At 39.0% G+C, this 17,845-nt stretch overlaps 1 protein-coding gene across 16 annotated transcripts in view; it reads right to left on the bottom strand.

Moving 5' to 3' along the window:
* LOC121317477 (otoferlin) overlaps positions 1–17,845 on the bottom strand; it is a 130,801-nt gene that overhangs the window by 48,550 nt on the left and 64,406 nt on the right. For all 16 annotated transcript variants that reach the window (XM_041253449.1, XM_041253456.1, XM_041253464.1 and 13 more), the window contains exons 4-5: positions 17,264–17,363; positions 16,200–16,414 (exon numbers count right to left, since the gene is read on the bottom strand). In XM_041253449.1, coding sequence (XP_041109383.1) covers positions 16,200–16,414; positions 17,264–17,363 — 315 coding nt within the window. The remainder of the gene's footprint in view (positions 1–16,199; positions 16,415–17,263; positions 17,364–17,845) is intronic.

Raw genomic sequence — 17,845 nt, forward strand, 5'->3', positions numbered from 1 at the left:
AATGAGTGTTACTATTTAAGATAGGCTTTATATATGGCAACCAAATCTTTATTATTTGTATCATCACAGATGCACATACAGTACACCTGTGTGGATGAAAAGTGCAAAATAAAGGTACTATCTATCTATCTATCTATCTATCTATCTATCTATCTATCTATCTATCTATCTATCTATCTATCTCTGTCTATCTATATATCTATCTATCAAACCAAAACACTGCACACAGAAAGTCTGCTGTACCTTGCAATTGCCTGGTATCCATCATTAAGTTTGTTCTTAATTTCAGAAAGCTTGCTGAATGGAAAATAAAAGACAGTATTTAACATTTTCTTTTAAACAAAGCTGCCTGTATATTTTCATACACAGTTGAAAATAGACATTTGACTCAGATTAAGCCCTGTGATGATTATGCATTTATGTGGGGTTTCTGCACAGCAAGCTTGAACATTATAATTGGAAAATTATTTCCTTCCAGTAAAAGACAGTATTTGGACAGTTAAAATAAGAAAACCCACAACGAAAGTGATTGCTATCATTTTTAATTGTTCTATTGAAAGATATACATTAACATAGAGATTCAGCTTTGTAATAAAGCAACAAAATATTACAAAACATGCATAGAATGACAAATAACATGCAAAAACTAAATTTTGTATGAAACTCACTCATTGCTAATTATTGACAATTATCATGAATGAAAACCAACACCTGATGATATTTATAGAATAAATAAATACACAATCACCAAGTGCTGAAAAATAAATTGGAAATTTGTGATTTAAAAAGGCAATACAAATGGTTAAAATTAAAGCGTAAAGCAACAATCTCAAAATGGCAGCGATACAACTGAATGAAAAAGGAGAAACTACTAGAAAAGCACTGTGTGGCTATTATTGACAAACACAGGAGAACAGGAACTACTTCAACTAGCTCCAGGTGTGGAAGACCAAGAAAGATTTTTGCAAAATCTGAAAGAAGAATCGTTTGACCAGCCCGGCAAAATCCTCAGATTACTACAAAAGATTTAACACAAGAATTGAGAGATGGCGGCCAAGAAATTCACAAGCAAAGAATTCAATGATAACTTAACAAGATGAATGTCCATGGATGAAAACCAAGATGCAAACCTTTGTTAAAAAGAATACACAAAAGAAAGTGATTGGAGTTTTCCAAAACCTGATGATTTCTTCAACCAAATTTTATGGTCAGACGAATCCAAAATATAACTTTTTTTTTCTCAGAGAAAGTAACAATATGTTTGGCAGAAGAGAAAAATTTAAAGAAAAGTTCATCATGCCCTGTGTTAAACATGATGGAAGTTGTGTGATCGCAGCAATGTCTAGTAATGTCTTTCTCATAAGAACATCTATATTAACCATGCTTTAAACCTCCTATTATGTTCAGAATTGAGGTACTGTTTTGTTTTGGGTCATACTGAGCCGATGCAATTTCAAACAACCTTAAATTGATTACATGTTTTTATTTGCAAAGGTTTTACTCTTTTATGCTCTTTTAGTCCAGGAGCTGTGATAAAACCTGTTTGACTGCCAACCTGGGAGCTCCTCATTTTGGAATGTCTTTACCAGTGAGATGCTCTTGCAATACTGACAGAGAAAATTAGCCTCTGCCTTGTAGTCATATATTGTTTTTTTTATTTATAAATTTCTCCAGACAGGTGCAGCCATTTCCAGAGGTAACAATACAAATATAATAACAATAATAATAAAATAACAAATTAAAGAAGTTTGTTTTATTCCTGCACACAAATCTACATAGATAAATGCCACGGGTCACAGTGACCCAAAATATCTTATTTGTATACATAACATGTTCTAAAAAAAACATCTCTAAGGTTCTGTTTTCTGTGTATAAGTTTATGACCCCAACTTCAAAAAATATTATACAGAAAATGAAAAGAAAAATAGCATTTAAGCTAACTGGAAACTAGAGATGGGTCAAATAGACCGAAACCTAATATGAGGGTTAAATTAAACTTATAACTCCAGAACGAATACATTGCAAACACACAGTACTTACTTTAATGTGCCTAAAGTAAAAAAATAAGTTACTGTTCATTGCAAACTAGAATGGAACATTTTTTTTATTCTCTGACTGCAAGTTCTGAGGGGGGTCTGGATTTATAGCTCTCACAGGGCGCCATTAAGGATCGGTACGGCTCTGTGTGATGGTATGGGCTTGTTTTTCTTCCTCAGGCATTGGCAATCTTTCTTCCCCTTTATATTCAACTCTTACCAATGCATTGTGACTAATACGACTAACCGAGATTCTTTAAGAGTAGTTGAGAAGAGAAGGTCACATTAAAATTAAAAAAGGCAGTCTCAATAATTCATATACTGGAGTTAAAGTTTAATTGTAATAGGCTATCGTATGGCATCACCTGGGAACCAATGATCTAGTATTGTCAGCCTATGATCAAAGCCAAGTCATTCAACTTTTACAATGGAGATGATAATCCCATTGTTCCAAATTTATTTGTGGTTTGAGGTGCCTGCAATGGAAACTATGACTTATAAATGGAGTTGGATGCTGTGTGTGACCATTATGACGTGTTTTTTTTTTTTTTGCCTGTACAGTTTATTATTATTTTATTATTCTGCAGCCCTCATGGTTTTATGCTTCTAAGACAAAGTTTATTTTTCTCATCTACAGGAAGGAACTAAAGTCATAAACAAAAACATGTCTGTTTAAGGTACCCTTTTTCTATAGTGCATGTACTGTTCCAGTAGGTTCTCTGTTTTCATTATGACACTACGCCTACAATTAGATATTTGTATTTTTGCATTTAACCTCTATTTTAAAAATCTGACAAACTGAATACTCCAAATGTTATTTATTCTTTGAAGGTCTTCCAGCTGCTGACATAGTTTGATCTCATCCCTAGTGTCTTTCTTCTATGCAACTTGCCTATTGAATCCTACTTTTTTGTGAATCGTGCTCCAGCATCTCATTATTAGAAAACCATATGAAGAATAATATTAAACTAGTACACTATATTTTTCCAATACAAATTTTATTTGATGTTGAATGCTTGGAAAAAAGGAATGCCTCTCTTGATAAACTACATGTATACATAAGTTATTGTGCTAAAGCAGTATAAATAATTGTACATTATATGTATCTACCTACTGCAGACTTCATTATACTGTATTAGTGAATTTTTTCTCTAATCATAGATAAACAGACTGGTACAAATGATAGTAAATGCTAACACTGCACTGCGCCTTTAAACTTTTTCTTAATGCAAAAACATGTCCTACCATTTGTATCAAACTTATACTCAAGGGCAAACTATAAGAACAGGTTAGCCCTTTATTGCCAGGAGAGAAACATTCATTTACTACAACTGGGTTACTTGAATGCAGTAAAAAAAAAGAAAAGAGAAATGCCATTATTTTAGGAAAATGACTATCCCTGGTCTTGGTTATAGCTCAAGCAAAATAGTTTCATTGAAATCATTGCCTAAGTTTTCTTACTAATGCAAATAAGGATTCAAACAGCAGCTTGCAGGTCGCCATGAAGTCTCTGTCGCATGTGTTAAGAACAGCAAAATGAACCTAATACCAAATCCCTTTACAACAGTTTTATTGGTCTGGCATGTGAGGAGAATTTCGGCTGTGACATTCAGTCAGTTTGGCTGCCGAGTTTTGTCAAAAAACAAAACAAACAACAAAAAAAGCTGACGCTCTCAATTTGATTAAAAATCTAAGAGCATCATCTAGCAGTATCTGATTTTCGCCACGCCATCACCATGACAACGGAACAAGAGTTAATTCTTTTGTTGGTCAGGGCTGGGTTCAGTTCTCACAGGACTGCACAAATAATTCACACCTTGCCCAGTTTGATCTTGATGGGGAATCATCGAAGCAGAGCAGGAGAGAGGGAGAGAGCTAGAGAGATCTAGAGAGACCAAGCTCGATGAATCACCATCTTCATCTCAAATAGTAACACAAGTAGGAGTATCACATTTATATATTTTAAAACTAAGCATTAGATACTTAACTCTGCTATTAAATTGTTGACTGACACTACAAACACTCTAAAAATATACACCAAAAAATTGCACCTCTCTAAAAATGATGTGGTAGTATTCCACCAATTTATTTTGAAACTCAAAAAAATGAAACTGTTGAAATGCTGCCATTAAAGTTTATCCCTTTGTTTCATATGATATTAAGTTCTCCCTCCCAATCCAAGAACAAAAAATAAATGAAACACAGAAAAGAATAATCTAGTAGCAGAGACTATGAAAAACACACATAGCTTTTACAAACTTCACACGGTATTTACCTAAGAGCACCCTCATCCTCTTCTTCATGCCCTCCTTCAAGGCTGTATCTTTAAACAGATGGAACAAATGCACATATAAATGAACAGACAATGTATTACACACTGCCACTGTCTTACACCAAAACAATGGGTTCACACACAGTTACAAAAGAGTATCAAAAAGGATCACTCAAAATACATAAAAGGAGGAACTACGGACATTAATTGGTGTCTGTGCGTGTGGAGAGGAGCACCTATCTTGTTTTATTCTTAAAATGGTTTTCAGTCTTGTTTACCCCCAAAAATATCCACAAGGACTGACTCAAACATTTTAGAAAATGGCCCCAATATATGAAAAATGGTTTACACCAACATGGTACACAACACAACTTTACATCTACATATGTAAGATGATATCAGTATTTATACTAACAGGTTTTAGAATGATTAGGTCAGCAGATTGGTCAGCAAGCCCCATGTGTTTGCTGATTATCAGTATGTGAATTCACATAAAGAGCCTGCTCAAAGAATAACCCTGTGCAACCCATGGCTAACCAGCAATGACTAACCCTCAGATTATTTTTTTTTAGATTTCGAGGTCATTGTAGCATTATCCATCAGTAACTTTTTGCAAATATGCTTCCTATGGCATACATGTATATAGTATATGGTAAGGTTGTAATGCCCATAGTTAGAGCTAAATATAGTGGACTCTCCCCACCATTGCACTGGTCCCCTGGTTCCCAGTCCTCTAACAGAGGATACTAAATCATATTTAGTCAGGTCCTTTGCAAAGTAACTCAATAATTTCAGCGTCTTTTATCATTATAAAAGAATATAATTATACTTCAGAGAATTCCTAGCATTACTTTGTAAGACTAAGATTGATCTCTTTACTACAGAACAAATATATTTTGCAATTGGTAACAACACTCAATCCAGGACACCTGAGACCCGATTACTGTACTGTATATTATCAGTCCTCCAACAGGAAACCGATGATTCTGGGTTATTACACTGATGCAGTTGGGTTATAAATGCTTACTGCAAAGATTTCAATCACCACAGTGACTCAACATAGGGTTCATTTACCGGTATATTGTCAAAGATTTTTGAAGTAATCTCTCTCCTTGAGAGATAAACAATAGGCAACTAACTGTGCCACTGCACTGGCCTTTGATTTAAAGGCAAAAACAAAACTTTTCAATTGGTCTGCCTTAGCCACATTTTAAATGGTAATTTACTGATATCACTGACTCAACACACAACCAAAACGTTGTTAGCAAAAAGAGGGTCAAAATCATTTGAAACAACCCCTTAGACATTCATCTAAAACAAAAGAACTTTTCTCATTAAGGGTCACCCGTTTATATCTACATCAAGGCAGGTCATCTTTTCTACTGTATACTGTAGTGTAGTGTACTGTAGCCTCCAAACTGTAATAAAAAAAAAAAAAAATGCATTACATTTTCTAGAATCTAAAAAGAAAGGGAATCAAACACCTAAATAAATATGATAAAATAAAAACAACATTGTTATATTTTGATAATAACTGCAGCTGAGTATATCATTTTGTTACGAGATTGCTAGAACACTTAAACATAATAACTGCACCCAAGAACATTCCCAAGATGTGACACGGTATAATTAAAGCTGTCGGATGTGTAGCATCCACATTTCTCTTTGCTCCCTTGCTCCTCTGGCATTAGACAGATAGGATTGCTGGCCTATCGCTTGGATTGCAGACAATAAACTGAAAATTAGACACATTTGTCAGTGTCACAATACACATCTGTCTAAATCTATTTCACCATCAATTAAAACCCTTCATTATACAGTCAACATGACAAAACAAAACTGGTTTGGGGTGCTATTTTTATAATAATAAGTTGGATGCAGCTAACATCTTAGAAAGATAACTCAAAGTTCTGTATTTATTACCCGTCTTTCCTTAATGACACCCTTTTTTGTTACTTGTTTATGAAAGAGATAATGGTATTGTAAACGTCATTAAACTTATTTCTGCACGCTTGAGGCAGAAATGTTTAATTGCAACTGCGGCATTAGCACAAAATCCCCAGCTGTTGTCCTGCAGACATGAGACTAACTTCATTTTTCATATACAGTATACATATTTTTAAACCTCTCTCTTAATTCCTAGATGGACTATTTGTAGCAGAATATTGTTTTTGGAACAGTGATATGCATGGCTAGTAACCAGACAAAAATAAAATCTCTTCAGCTTGAAAAAAAAAGGGAAAGTGGGGACTTGATTGAAGTCTTTAAAATCCTAAATGGTATAAAGTTAACCCAAGACACTGCTTCAAATTTAGCAGAGAGAAGAAGAGTAAAATAACGTTTACAGCAGTAGGTAGGAAGCACTTTTTTACACAGAGAGTTATAAAGGCATGGAATAGCCTACCAGGTGAAATAGTATGATCTAAAACACTGGGAACATTAAAAAAAACAAACAAAAAAAAAAAACTAGATTCTGTGCATTTAAATGAGTTCCCCCCAGTAGGGGAGAAAGATGTGCTAACAAGGGACGAGCACTGATAGGTTGAATGGCCTTTTCTCGTTCTCAAACTTTTCTTATGTTCTTTCTCTGCTCCATAATTAATTCAGTTGTTTAGGTGTCATACTGAGGGATAAATGATGCTGACAAAATGAAGAATATAATTATTTATCATCCAGTGCGTCACGTGACTGAGGACAATGCTGAGTACAGACTGGAGATACACGCTTTACCCAATTATAATAATAAGCTGGATGCAGCAACTAGGAGAAATTAAGGTCAGTGGGCATCCTCTGACCCTACAGCCAAGCCAACAGTGGATGTGGATCTAGTGGTGTCTGCTTGAGCTCACTAGGAATTAACCTCCCTATCGTGTCGGAGTGCCACCGCTAATGTGTGGAATCCCTGGCAAAGAACGGCAACTTTGCACAGCCAGGAAACAAATCTGTATGACTCGCCATGCATACCACACGGCTGTGCATCTAACAGGTGTAGCACTTAGGGAATCCTGGCGCTAACTCTTAGTTCATTAAGAATAATTAAACAGCATAGCTAATCTTAATGTGATGTATTTTTCACCTGATAAAGACACATATCAATAACAGGGTCTACTACTGTACATATTACATATACAGTGTAGTAACAGTAAAAGGAAACACAGTAGAACATACAGACAGACGTTTAAACATATTTTTCAGTGTCCTTACATGTTATACTAATGATATGACTTTACTCCTGTAAAATTATTTACTTTTTATTACAGCTTGAGTATATAATTATGTAAGTAGGTTTACATAAAACACAGGTGAAGTGCTGTATTCTTCTGGTCCAAAATTCAGACAAACCATGAAGATGTATGGATCAAACCACACACACACACACACACACACATATATATATATTTTTTTTAACACGGCAGGGAGGGGGTTAATATCCTCCCTGCCAAAAAAATGTCAGAATGCACATTTGTTGTTGAAGTGTTAATTGTTTAATTATTAGTTATCCCATGCACCCGGCTATCATTGTAAAGTAGAGCCAGGTGCAGGGGATTTAGAGGAAGGAGCCAGTGTGTTAAGGGCTGCTGTGTGAAGAGCCCGGTTGATGGTGCTTTCAACTGTAAGAAAAGGTAGTGTGTAAAAGCCTTTTTGTGTGTTATGTCGGGTAAACAGCTTAGCTGTCCTGCGCGTTAGTCAGGGTCCTGCAACGGTGTAGTTAGTGCTCGTAAGAGCTAGGTGTTTATTTGGTATTTGTTTATTTTGAGTGTTTATTAAAAATAGCATGCATGCGTTTTTGAAAACTTCCATTTCTATGTGCTGGGTCCTGTTTTATGCAGCTCGGTTACTATATATATATATATATATATACATATATATATACACACACACACACACACACACACACACACACACACACACACACACACATTAGATATTTCCCTGTCCAAGCCCCCCGTAACTTGTCTATTTGCTTGAAGCTTTCCTTGGTACTGCAGAATGATGTAATCAGAACTACCTGTCAAAACCCTAAAAACCAGTTCATCTTCCTCTTTTAATATTATGATTTTTAAAAAAAATATTTAGAATAATATTAGAAGTCATCACACTTTCCACCTGGGCCTTCAAAATATTGGTACGTGTCTAAAGAAATATAAATGCTAAATGTTAATACTTGATGCTGGCATTGGACGTGATGTTTGACAGTTTGATTATGCTGTGCCTCTTTGTATCTTTTGATCTTTGAAACCTCTCAAAACACTCCTGAAAATAGATATCTCGTATCCATAATACTTTCTCGACGATGTGATCCCACCTCCAGAAGAATGGTTGCAGTCCTGTACAGTATATTGCCCATCACTCTTAGTGCTGCATTCCCAGCTTCAGGGGAGCAATATACAAGTAATGCTTTGATGAAAACATCAAACAAACGGCAGGTCAACAAACCCCAAGCACCTGTTATGTTTTAATGAAAGTCTGATTAATTTCCTTATTCTTTCAAACCTTCAGCGGCTGGAATACTAATGGGAATTTAATGCAGTACAAATAGTTTCTTTAGGAGGCTGACATTTGCTAAATACATTTTTAGATAGAGAAACTTATTCCTCCAGTCACATTGTTTATAATTGTTCTGTTTTTCTGAGTTTTCTGTGCTATTCTGTGCATTCATATTATATATCTAATATATATTATATATATATATATATATATATATATATATATATATATATATATATATATATATATGATATCCATCATTTGTCCATTTTAATCAACCGCGGTCGCGATGCACAATCCACGTAGGACACTGCCCTCCTTTTTTTCTTGACATGGACTTGATATTGACAAAGAATTAGTGAAGCTTTAATCACTCGATCATTCATCCTTGACCATGACATGCTTGAGTGACAATGACTGAAGCATATGCACTTAATCACCTCAATAGTGAGACAGTTGATTGGACACTGGATATGGAGGGATTTCAGCTGTTGAATTGCAAGCTTGAATAAAAGCAATAAAGAAAATCACAGAAAAAAAACCAAAAACAAATATGCCTTAGTGCAATCGGCATGTTGGAGGCTGGACTAGGGCAGTGTACTGTGGCTCGCCATCTTGGGTGCTCACAGCCAGCAATTTCAAACCTGGTGAGACGGTATAACCAGACACACTCTGTCAATGACAGGCCACGAACTGGGAGACTAAGAGTCACAACACCTGCCCAAGATCGACAGATCATTTAGCAGCATCTCTGTGATGTCAATTGTTAATCAGCACAATAAAAAGTCACTGCACCTTCGCTAAAACTGAGATTGTCATTTTTTTTTTTTTTTATCACATCTAGTAAATTTTATCCAAATATAAGTGATAATACAGTGAATTGTCAGCAGAATCTACAGGCCAAGTGAATATACTGCATCAGACAAGGAGACATTGAAGAACATGGAGCATACTGATAGGGTTGGATCTTGGTTGATCAAAGAGGACCATCAGCATCTCTATGAGAGACTGGTGTGGTTGGCAACTTATCTTATAAGAAACATCCAATTCAAGTAGACAAGTGATTCAGCTAATAATTCTCATGTGTGTGTTAATCCTTCAGCGGTGGCAGTCTGAGGTTATGCCTGCAACTAACAATTTATTTTTACCCGCAGTTTGATACACTGCCTAAAACGTCTCTGTAATCTACTTGCACAATGTACATGCATTACCAAAGGGGTATCACTAATGCAGAAATCACCTAGCGAGTGCAGCCCATCACACATTTCTTTAATGTCTTCCAATTGCTAAATAATGATCATTTCACTCCTACAGGCATTTCATTACAAAGTGATTTCTTTTAATTTTAAAATGAAAGCTTAAATTTGAAATTCATTGAAAAGATAAAAATGATGCTTATACTATATCTATCTATCTATCTATCTATATATATATCTAGTATAGAAGCCATTCCCAATTTGAAACTCTTCAATCGATCAACTGCAAGGCTGCAATACTACCACATTCACTTAGGTGATGCTAAAGTTCCAAAATTAAATCTATGTCACAATCCAATATCACTTTGTGAATCTAACCCTATATAAAAAAAAAAAAAAAAAAAATGTAGGATTGAAAAAGGATTTCATGATTTATAGCATTTCTTTTAAAATTAGTTTTAAGAGACACATATTACTGTCCCTTCGTTAATGAGACAAGACTCCCATATATTTATGGCCTGGTTATAGCATGATAGCAATACGTTTGCTCCCCCCCACCGCCAGCTAGTATTTACCCTTAAGGAAGTACCCTATATGTCAAGCATTACCTTTTTTCAAACATTAAAGAGTCAAGCTGTAGATATGTGCAGAAAAAGCTGCTCTGACTTTCCATTAAGAGAAACACTGAATTCAAAGTTAAACAATAACACCTTAAATGGAAGGTCATTTTTTTCCTGCTGGGCTGTGGTTCAACTAAGCTTGTAATATACGGCCCAAACCGTCTCGTTTCGAGACCGGGAAATTTACAGGCAGTGATGGGGTTAACTTCCCCTACCTGCCTGGGTTTATTATGTTCAGGTGGCTGGGGTTGATTAGTTGATTAGGTTGATTAACGATCAATCAGCGCCCAGCCACCTGACATAAAAGGAGGCCTCTGCTTCTCATTTGGGGAGAAGGGAGCTGAGGAAGCAGGTTGGTGTTTGGTTTTGTGGTTTTTTGAATTTTCTAAATCCAGTGAAGGCATTGCCCAGCCTGGAAACTTTATTTTTGTGAGTTTTGTTTTTGCTTTATTTGTGTTTAAATATCTTTATATTTTGCCCTTGTGCACTTTTATTTTTGTTTATTTATAATAAAATTGGTATTTTTTTGAACTGCAGACTGTCTCTGGGCCTCTATCCACTCGCCAGCCTGCCACATTTGGTGTCAGAAGTGGGATAGCGCCCCCTAGAGGCTGATCTCCGAGTCTCGCATTTTTTTTTTTTTTTGGGATAATTTTTTTTTTTTTTTTTGAAAAAAAAAAAAAAATGGGAAAGAGAGCAGACAGTGGAAAAGGCAGGACAAGCAGCAGCAGCTGAAGAAATGTAAGCTGCTGCAGCCACCGCTGGAGGACCCGGCCAGCCTCTTCCCTTGGTGTTCCTGGTGTGGGAAGGAGGACCACCGTTGGAGGTCCTGCCCAGAAGTGCCACCGGCAAACTGGTGTGGCCGTTGTGAGGAGGACGGCCACAACTGGGCAGGATGCCCCTACAACCAGGCCCAGGAAGAGGTGCAGTGTTCACCCCGGGCATCAGGGGCCACCCCACTACCTCCAGCACCACCACCTTCACCACCATCCCAGGAGATCTGGGACTGGTTGATGCACCCTGAGGCAGACCTCGTCCACGATCTCCCCATAGTTATCAACACGCTGTGGCGTCGAGATGGGGAGAGGTGGGAACAGTGGGAGGAACAGCACCACCCGGCCTCCTTCCCAGAGGTTGCCCTCATGGTGGTTAATTACCTGGCGGTAGACATGGGAGATCCACCGGTCACTCCAATAAAGAGAGGTGAGCCGCCTTCCCGAGAGCCAGAGAGGGGTGAGGAGCTGCCGCCGCGTCCCCGAGAGCCAGAGAGGGGTGAGGATCTGCCGTCTCTCCCAGAGCCAGAGAGGGAGGAGAATCTGCCGTCGCTCCCAGAGCCAGAGAGGGGTGAGGAGCTGCCGTCGCTCCCAGAGCCAGAGAGGGAGGAGGAATTGCCGTCGCTCCCAGAGCCAGAGAGGGATGAGGATCTGCCGTCGCTCCCAGAGCCAGAGAGGGGTGAGGATCTGCCGTCGCTCCCAGAGCCAGAGAGGGGTGAGGAGCTGCCGTCGCTCCCAGAGCCAGAGAGGGAGGAGGAGCCTGCCGTCGCTCCCAGAGCGCGAGAGGGAGTGAGGAGCTGCCGTCGGGCCCAGAGCCAGAGAGGGAGGAGGATCTGCCGTCGCTCCCAGAGCCAGAGAGGGAGGAGGATCTGCCGTCGCTCCCAGAGCCAGAGAGGGAGGAGGATCTGCTGTCGTTCCCAGAGCCAGAGAGGGAGGAGGATCTGCTGTCGCTCCCAGAGCCAGAGAGGGAGAGGAGCTGCCGTCGCTCCCAGAGCCAGAGAGGGAGGAGGAGCTGCCGTCGCTCCCAGAGCCAGAGAGGGAGGATCATCTGCCGTCGCTCCCAGAGCCAGAGAGGGAGGGGCCGCCGCCGTCGCCTCCAGAGCCAGAGAGGGAGGAGGATCCGCCGTCGCTCCCAGAGCCAGAGAGGGAGCCGGGATCCGCCGTCGCCCCCAGAGCCAGAGAGGGAGTGAGGAGCCGCCGTCGCCTCCGCAGCCCGAGCCACCAGAGGGAGCCGGAGCCGCCGCCGCCTCCGCCACCGGAGGAGCCGGGCAGGCGGGGGCGAAGCTCCGCACAGAGGGACCGGGGCCGCCGCCGCCTCCGCCACCAGAGGGAGCCGGGCCGCCGTCGCCGCCTCCGCCACCAGAGGGAGCCGGGCCGCCGCCTCCGCCTCCGCCGCCAGAGGGAGCGGGGCCGCAGTCGCCGCCTCTGCCACCAGAGGGAGCCGGGCCTGTGTGGCAGAGCGCCTCCGCCACCAGAGGGAGCCGGGCTGTCGGATGGGCCTCCGCCACCAGAGGGAGCCGGGCCGCCGTCGTTCAGGTGGCCACCAGAGGGAGTTGATTAGCCGTCGCCGCCTCGCCACCAGAGGGAGCCGGGCCGCCGTCGCCACCTCCGCCACCAGAGGGAGCCGGCCGCCGCCACCAGAGGGAGCTCATTTGCAGTCGCCGACTCCGCCAGCAGAGGAAGCAGGGCTGGTGTTTTGGGAGTACCCTATATGTCAAGCATTACCTTTTTTCAAACATTAAAGAGTCAAGCTGTAGATATGTGCAGAAAAAGCTGCTCTGACTTTCCATTAAGAGAAACACTGAATTCAAAGTTAAACAATAACACCTTAAATGGAAGGTCATTTTTTTCCTGCTGGGCTGTGGTTCAACTAAGCTTGTAATATACGGCCCATATACAGAAAGAACAGCATATGTACGTCACACAAGACGCAGGCTAGAGGCCTTTCCCTTCTACCTTGAGTTCAGACTGTTATTGTCACCTTCCTCTTCATTGTTGTAATATTCTCCCTCTTTAGGCCTGAGACTTGTAAGTAAGCCAAACAAATTAGTGCTCAAAAAATGGTACCAGTTTATTATATTCAGTCAAGGAAAGACAGAAACACAGCACTGCCAAGAAGTATTTCAGAAACAGTACTTGTACCTCATTATCCAGTAGCCAATTACTACTACTACAAAAAAAACTGTTTGCTTGTATTGACTCAATGAAGATGGCTGTGTAACATACTGAAGTACTCTAGAAAGTATAGGAATTACTGCAGTACATGTAGATTGCTACTGTACACTTAAATGCATTGTTAGCGAAAGTGACTGCAAACTATCAATAAAATGCATAAAGCTATGTCATTTAGAAATGCATTATATAAGGGCCATTTAGATGTGAAAAATAGAAGTTTGGAACACTTAAGACATGCACATCTAAGAACGGTCGTCAATCAGGGGAAAAAACATCTTAATTCTTAATTCAGCCTATACCAGACAGAAAATGTAATTCCCTGTGTCCATCGAATGCCTAGACTTGACTGCCTTCAAAGTTTCCCTGTGTCCGTTGGGATGGATTGTGTGCTGTCTTCTGTGATGAGTCTTAGTGACTACTAAAGGTTAAAAATAACCCAGATTGAAACACAGCATTCTTATTTATATTAGTATCTCAACTACCTACATATTCAACAATTGTTGGGTGACATTTCCTGGTAGTTACAAATCAATAAGGTGGGGCTTCATTAGTTTTACATCCTTTAACAGATCTGTGTCTTTTAGATTTGGTCTAAACTGCAAATCCCAGAATTACATGCCCCTATGTATAGTATATTTGTGCTGAAAGAGTTAATGTTGATTACAATTCAGTGCCATGCACAATATATGGGTCATTGTCAGTAGTTCCTAATTAACATGAGTAGACTTCTCAGCTTGGATATAACAGGTTAGTGTTAAAAGCCTCCCTAGGCACTAGACTGTTAATTAAAAAATGTTAGGATGCAAATGCTCAGCAGTAAGAGCCAGATAACTTGTCTACGCTTCCCTAAGGTGACTTCCAATGTTATTGTGTTGACCTAGAGATGGACTGGCAAACACCCATGAATAATAAGATAAGCTTACTTTTTGGGATAAGAATCGTGGTTGTGTGGCTAGAATGTAGAAAATCAAAGAAAGTCTCCCTATACATTCTGACTTCTCACATTCCGTTTTTGCCTTTTGGCAATCCTTTGATATTAAGGAAACCTGAAGTACTGAATTTCTTTCTTTTTTTTTTTTTTAATGAATAGCCTACTGTATTTAGATTGGACTACCTATGAATCGACCAATTGGAAAGAAAGCAGTATTCCTATGCTGGTAACCACTTGTAGAAGCCCTCATTTTCTCTAAGGCAATAGTGACACCTGTCCTTAGACCTTGCATAGGAACATTTCACTGTTAACATCCCCTCATTGTCAGGACAATAAAGAAACCTCTGGGAAAAGAGAATTTAAATGCCAGATGGATTGTATTCAAGGCTACCTCTGAAGATTGTAACCAGATAAAGGTAATGATTCTTTGTTCCTGGGAATCATCATTAGTAACTGAAGCAGTCTTACGCTAAGGAACCACAATCTGTACATTTTTTTACATCTTGTTTTCTTTAGTGTTTTGGACCTTAAGTGTCAGTGTGATATGGTAATACTGACTGGGCTAACCTTTTATTTTAGCTGGTACAAAACAAGATATATGTGGTTAAAGCATGTGGTTAAAAAAGAGATTGACACTTCACAAACCCATCTGAAAATGAAATGCAGAAAACACACTGAGAAAATCACTATTATTTTAACTGAGATTAGGTACAGCGTGGTTTTCTATCTATCCATAGAGATTATCCATGCTTCCCCTCTACATGCAGCAATAACCTTCCTTGTTATACCTCCTTTGAAATCTGGGTTTCAAAAAAATGACTGACCCATAAGGTACATGTGGCCTGCACTCAGTTGAGTCTTGATTGATTCTTAAAACATAGAAAAAACACATTACAAACTAATATTCTTCACCCAGGTTCATAACATGCACCCTGTCAAAACTGAGAAATTGAAAACATGGTTTACAAGCAGGTTGATACCAGTTGAAAGATAATGTGATAAATTCTTAAGTTTATTTATTGACTAATGTGAGGGTTGTCATATTATATTTGGGTCCACAGTATAAAATAACATTTAATGTGAAACCCTTATTCTAAGGGAATGAGAAATTAGTAATCTTCTGTTTCCCCTCTGAGGCACACCGATTCAGTTAGTGTACATTGCAGCAGCAAACTATTATTAGTGATATTAGAATTAACTCATTATCTCAGAAGAGAGCTCTGATGCACAAACCAATATTAACACATTGTTTGCATGCACATTTTTTTCAAAAGAAATGTCAGTAAAGCCAACCAACTGAGCAATTAACACGTCCATACTGAGATACTGCTAGGACCTCAATAAATAAGAACTATTATGGCAGCTAATACATTTTCAGAGAAATTACCTTTGTTTTAATCTTCATTATGAAAATCCTGTATGCTAAATAACATAGTTGATTCTACACAGTATAATTAACTACCACCTTCCAAGAAACTGTTGGTCTCTTACAAATTAATGTTGGTATCTGGTGTTTCCCCTTCATTTCCTATGTACTGCTCTATGTTTTTGTAATATACAGTTAACTAGTTCCCAAAAATTTCAAATCCTCAAATGTGGCTTGTGATGAATTTGTTGAAAAAATACAGGTACCGGACAACTTTCCATGATTTACTATTTTAATGTGAATGAGTACTTTTTTTTGTAAAAACAGCAGCAATTGACTCACTTTCTGAAAGACCTCTCTCCTGAGTGAAGGCTCAGGTGGGAGCGCCCTGGAGACACTGCAGAGCCCTGGCTGTGTCCTGACAACAGGCTGTCCGTCTCAAACTGAAAGGCCCCGTCGTTTTCTGATCGATTGGGATCGTCCAGGAACTCGCTGTCGTTCCAGGCAGCCACGGTACCATCCATAGTCTGGTATTTGATCTCTATGGTAACACATGTCTAGATAAAAATTTAAGGATACAGAATAAGGCATGTTATTATAGATTGAGGAAGATTCTTGGGCAGTTCTGTATCACATATTATTTTTATTTTACCATTGACTATAAACAGTTTCCTGAATGATAAAATGATAGGTGTGAATGCATGATGGACATTTAATATAACAGTTCATCCATTAATGGGCCCTATTAATTTGATTTGGCAAAGGTGGCACTATCAACATTGAGATTAGACCGCTTTAATTCTTCACTCTGTCAATTGTTTTTTAGTGCTCTTAATAGTGACGACACTAAGTCATGTCTTTTCATCGTGTTCAATCTATTTTAGGGATTTACTATATTTACAGTACACTGGTGCAAATTAATGAATTGTCAACTAAGTTTTTTTTTTTTGTTTGTTTGTTTGCATAATGGCCATTAATAATCATTTTATCTTATTACACATCATATATAGTATTGTGATGCACATCATATCCTGGCCTGCATATCATGGCTTAACTATAGTGTTACAGCCACTAATATGGGGCCATCTGTTCTCAAATTATACATTTGATAGAATGTACATCACAAAACAAGGAGAATGTTATACAGACTTCATCACATTAGAAGGGCAAACAAATACATGGAAAATGTTCTCAAAGTTCTGTTGAGTGGTTAGGGTCTGTTTTACCAAAGAATAAATCCCTTAGTATAGCCCTTCCTTTATTAAACACAAATCAAAATGAGGTAAGGACACAAGGGATCACACTGTTGAATTCCTATTCTCATTAGAGAAGCTCTGAGAGACAGGGCTGTTTTTTAGATTTATATTGTAAGCCTCTTGCCTGGCAGGCAATAGAGACACACTCACCCGAATGGGGGTGTTGTTGTCATCTATTAATGTGTCTGACACTTCTAGCTGTGCTTCTTCCACCACCTTCTGCAACACCATCCGGAACGTCCCAATGAGCCTGCGACAACAATAGAAAGAATAAACATGCATTTTAAAGAACGACATTAAAAACATACAGAACTTTGCTCCTGCATCACCAAAATGTATTAACAATGCGATACATTCATAATTCTAACTCATATTTGGTCTATTTTTTAAATGAAGCAGCATTGGAAAAAAAAAAAAAAAAACATTACGGTTTCCTGACATTTTGGCAATCCCCCCCCCCCCCCCCCCCCCCCCCCCCCCCCAAAAAAAATAATATAAAACTCAGAGGTACAAAAGTAACATTAAATGGTACTCTTCTATATTAAATTGTGAATTCCAAACTGCTCTCTAAATTACAGGTGAAGGCACTGGCTTGGGTTTATATTATAAACAGCCAGAACAGGCGAGTTAAAGAAACTGATTCAAAGAATATGACATGGCATGGATTGCACCATTTAACTATATTCCAAATGAACTGAACTGATCAAAATCCCGGAGCAACATTAAAAAATG

Source organism: Polyodon spathula, chromosome 6 (assembly GCF_017654505.1).
Source record: "Polyodon spathula isolate WHYD16114869_AA chromosome 6, ASM1765450v1, whole genome shotgun sequence".
NCBI classification, from domain to species: domain Eukaryota; kingdom Metazoa; phylum Chordata; class Actinopteri; order Acipenseriformes; family Polyodontidae; genus Polyodon; species Polyodon spathula.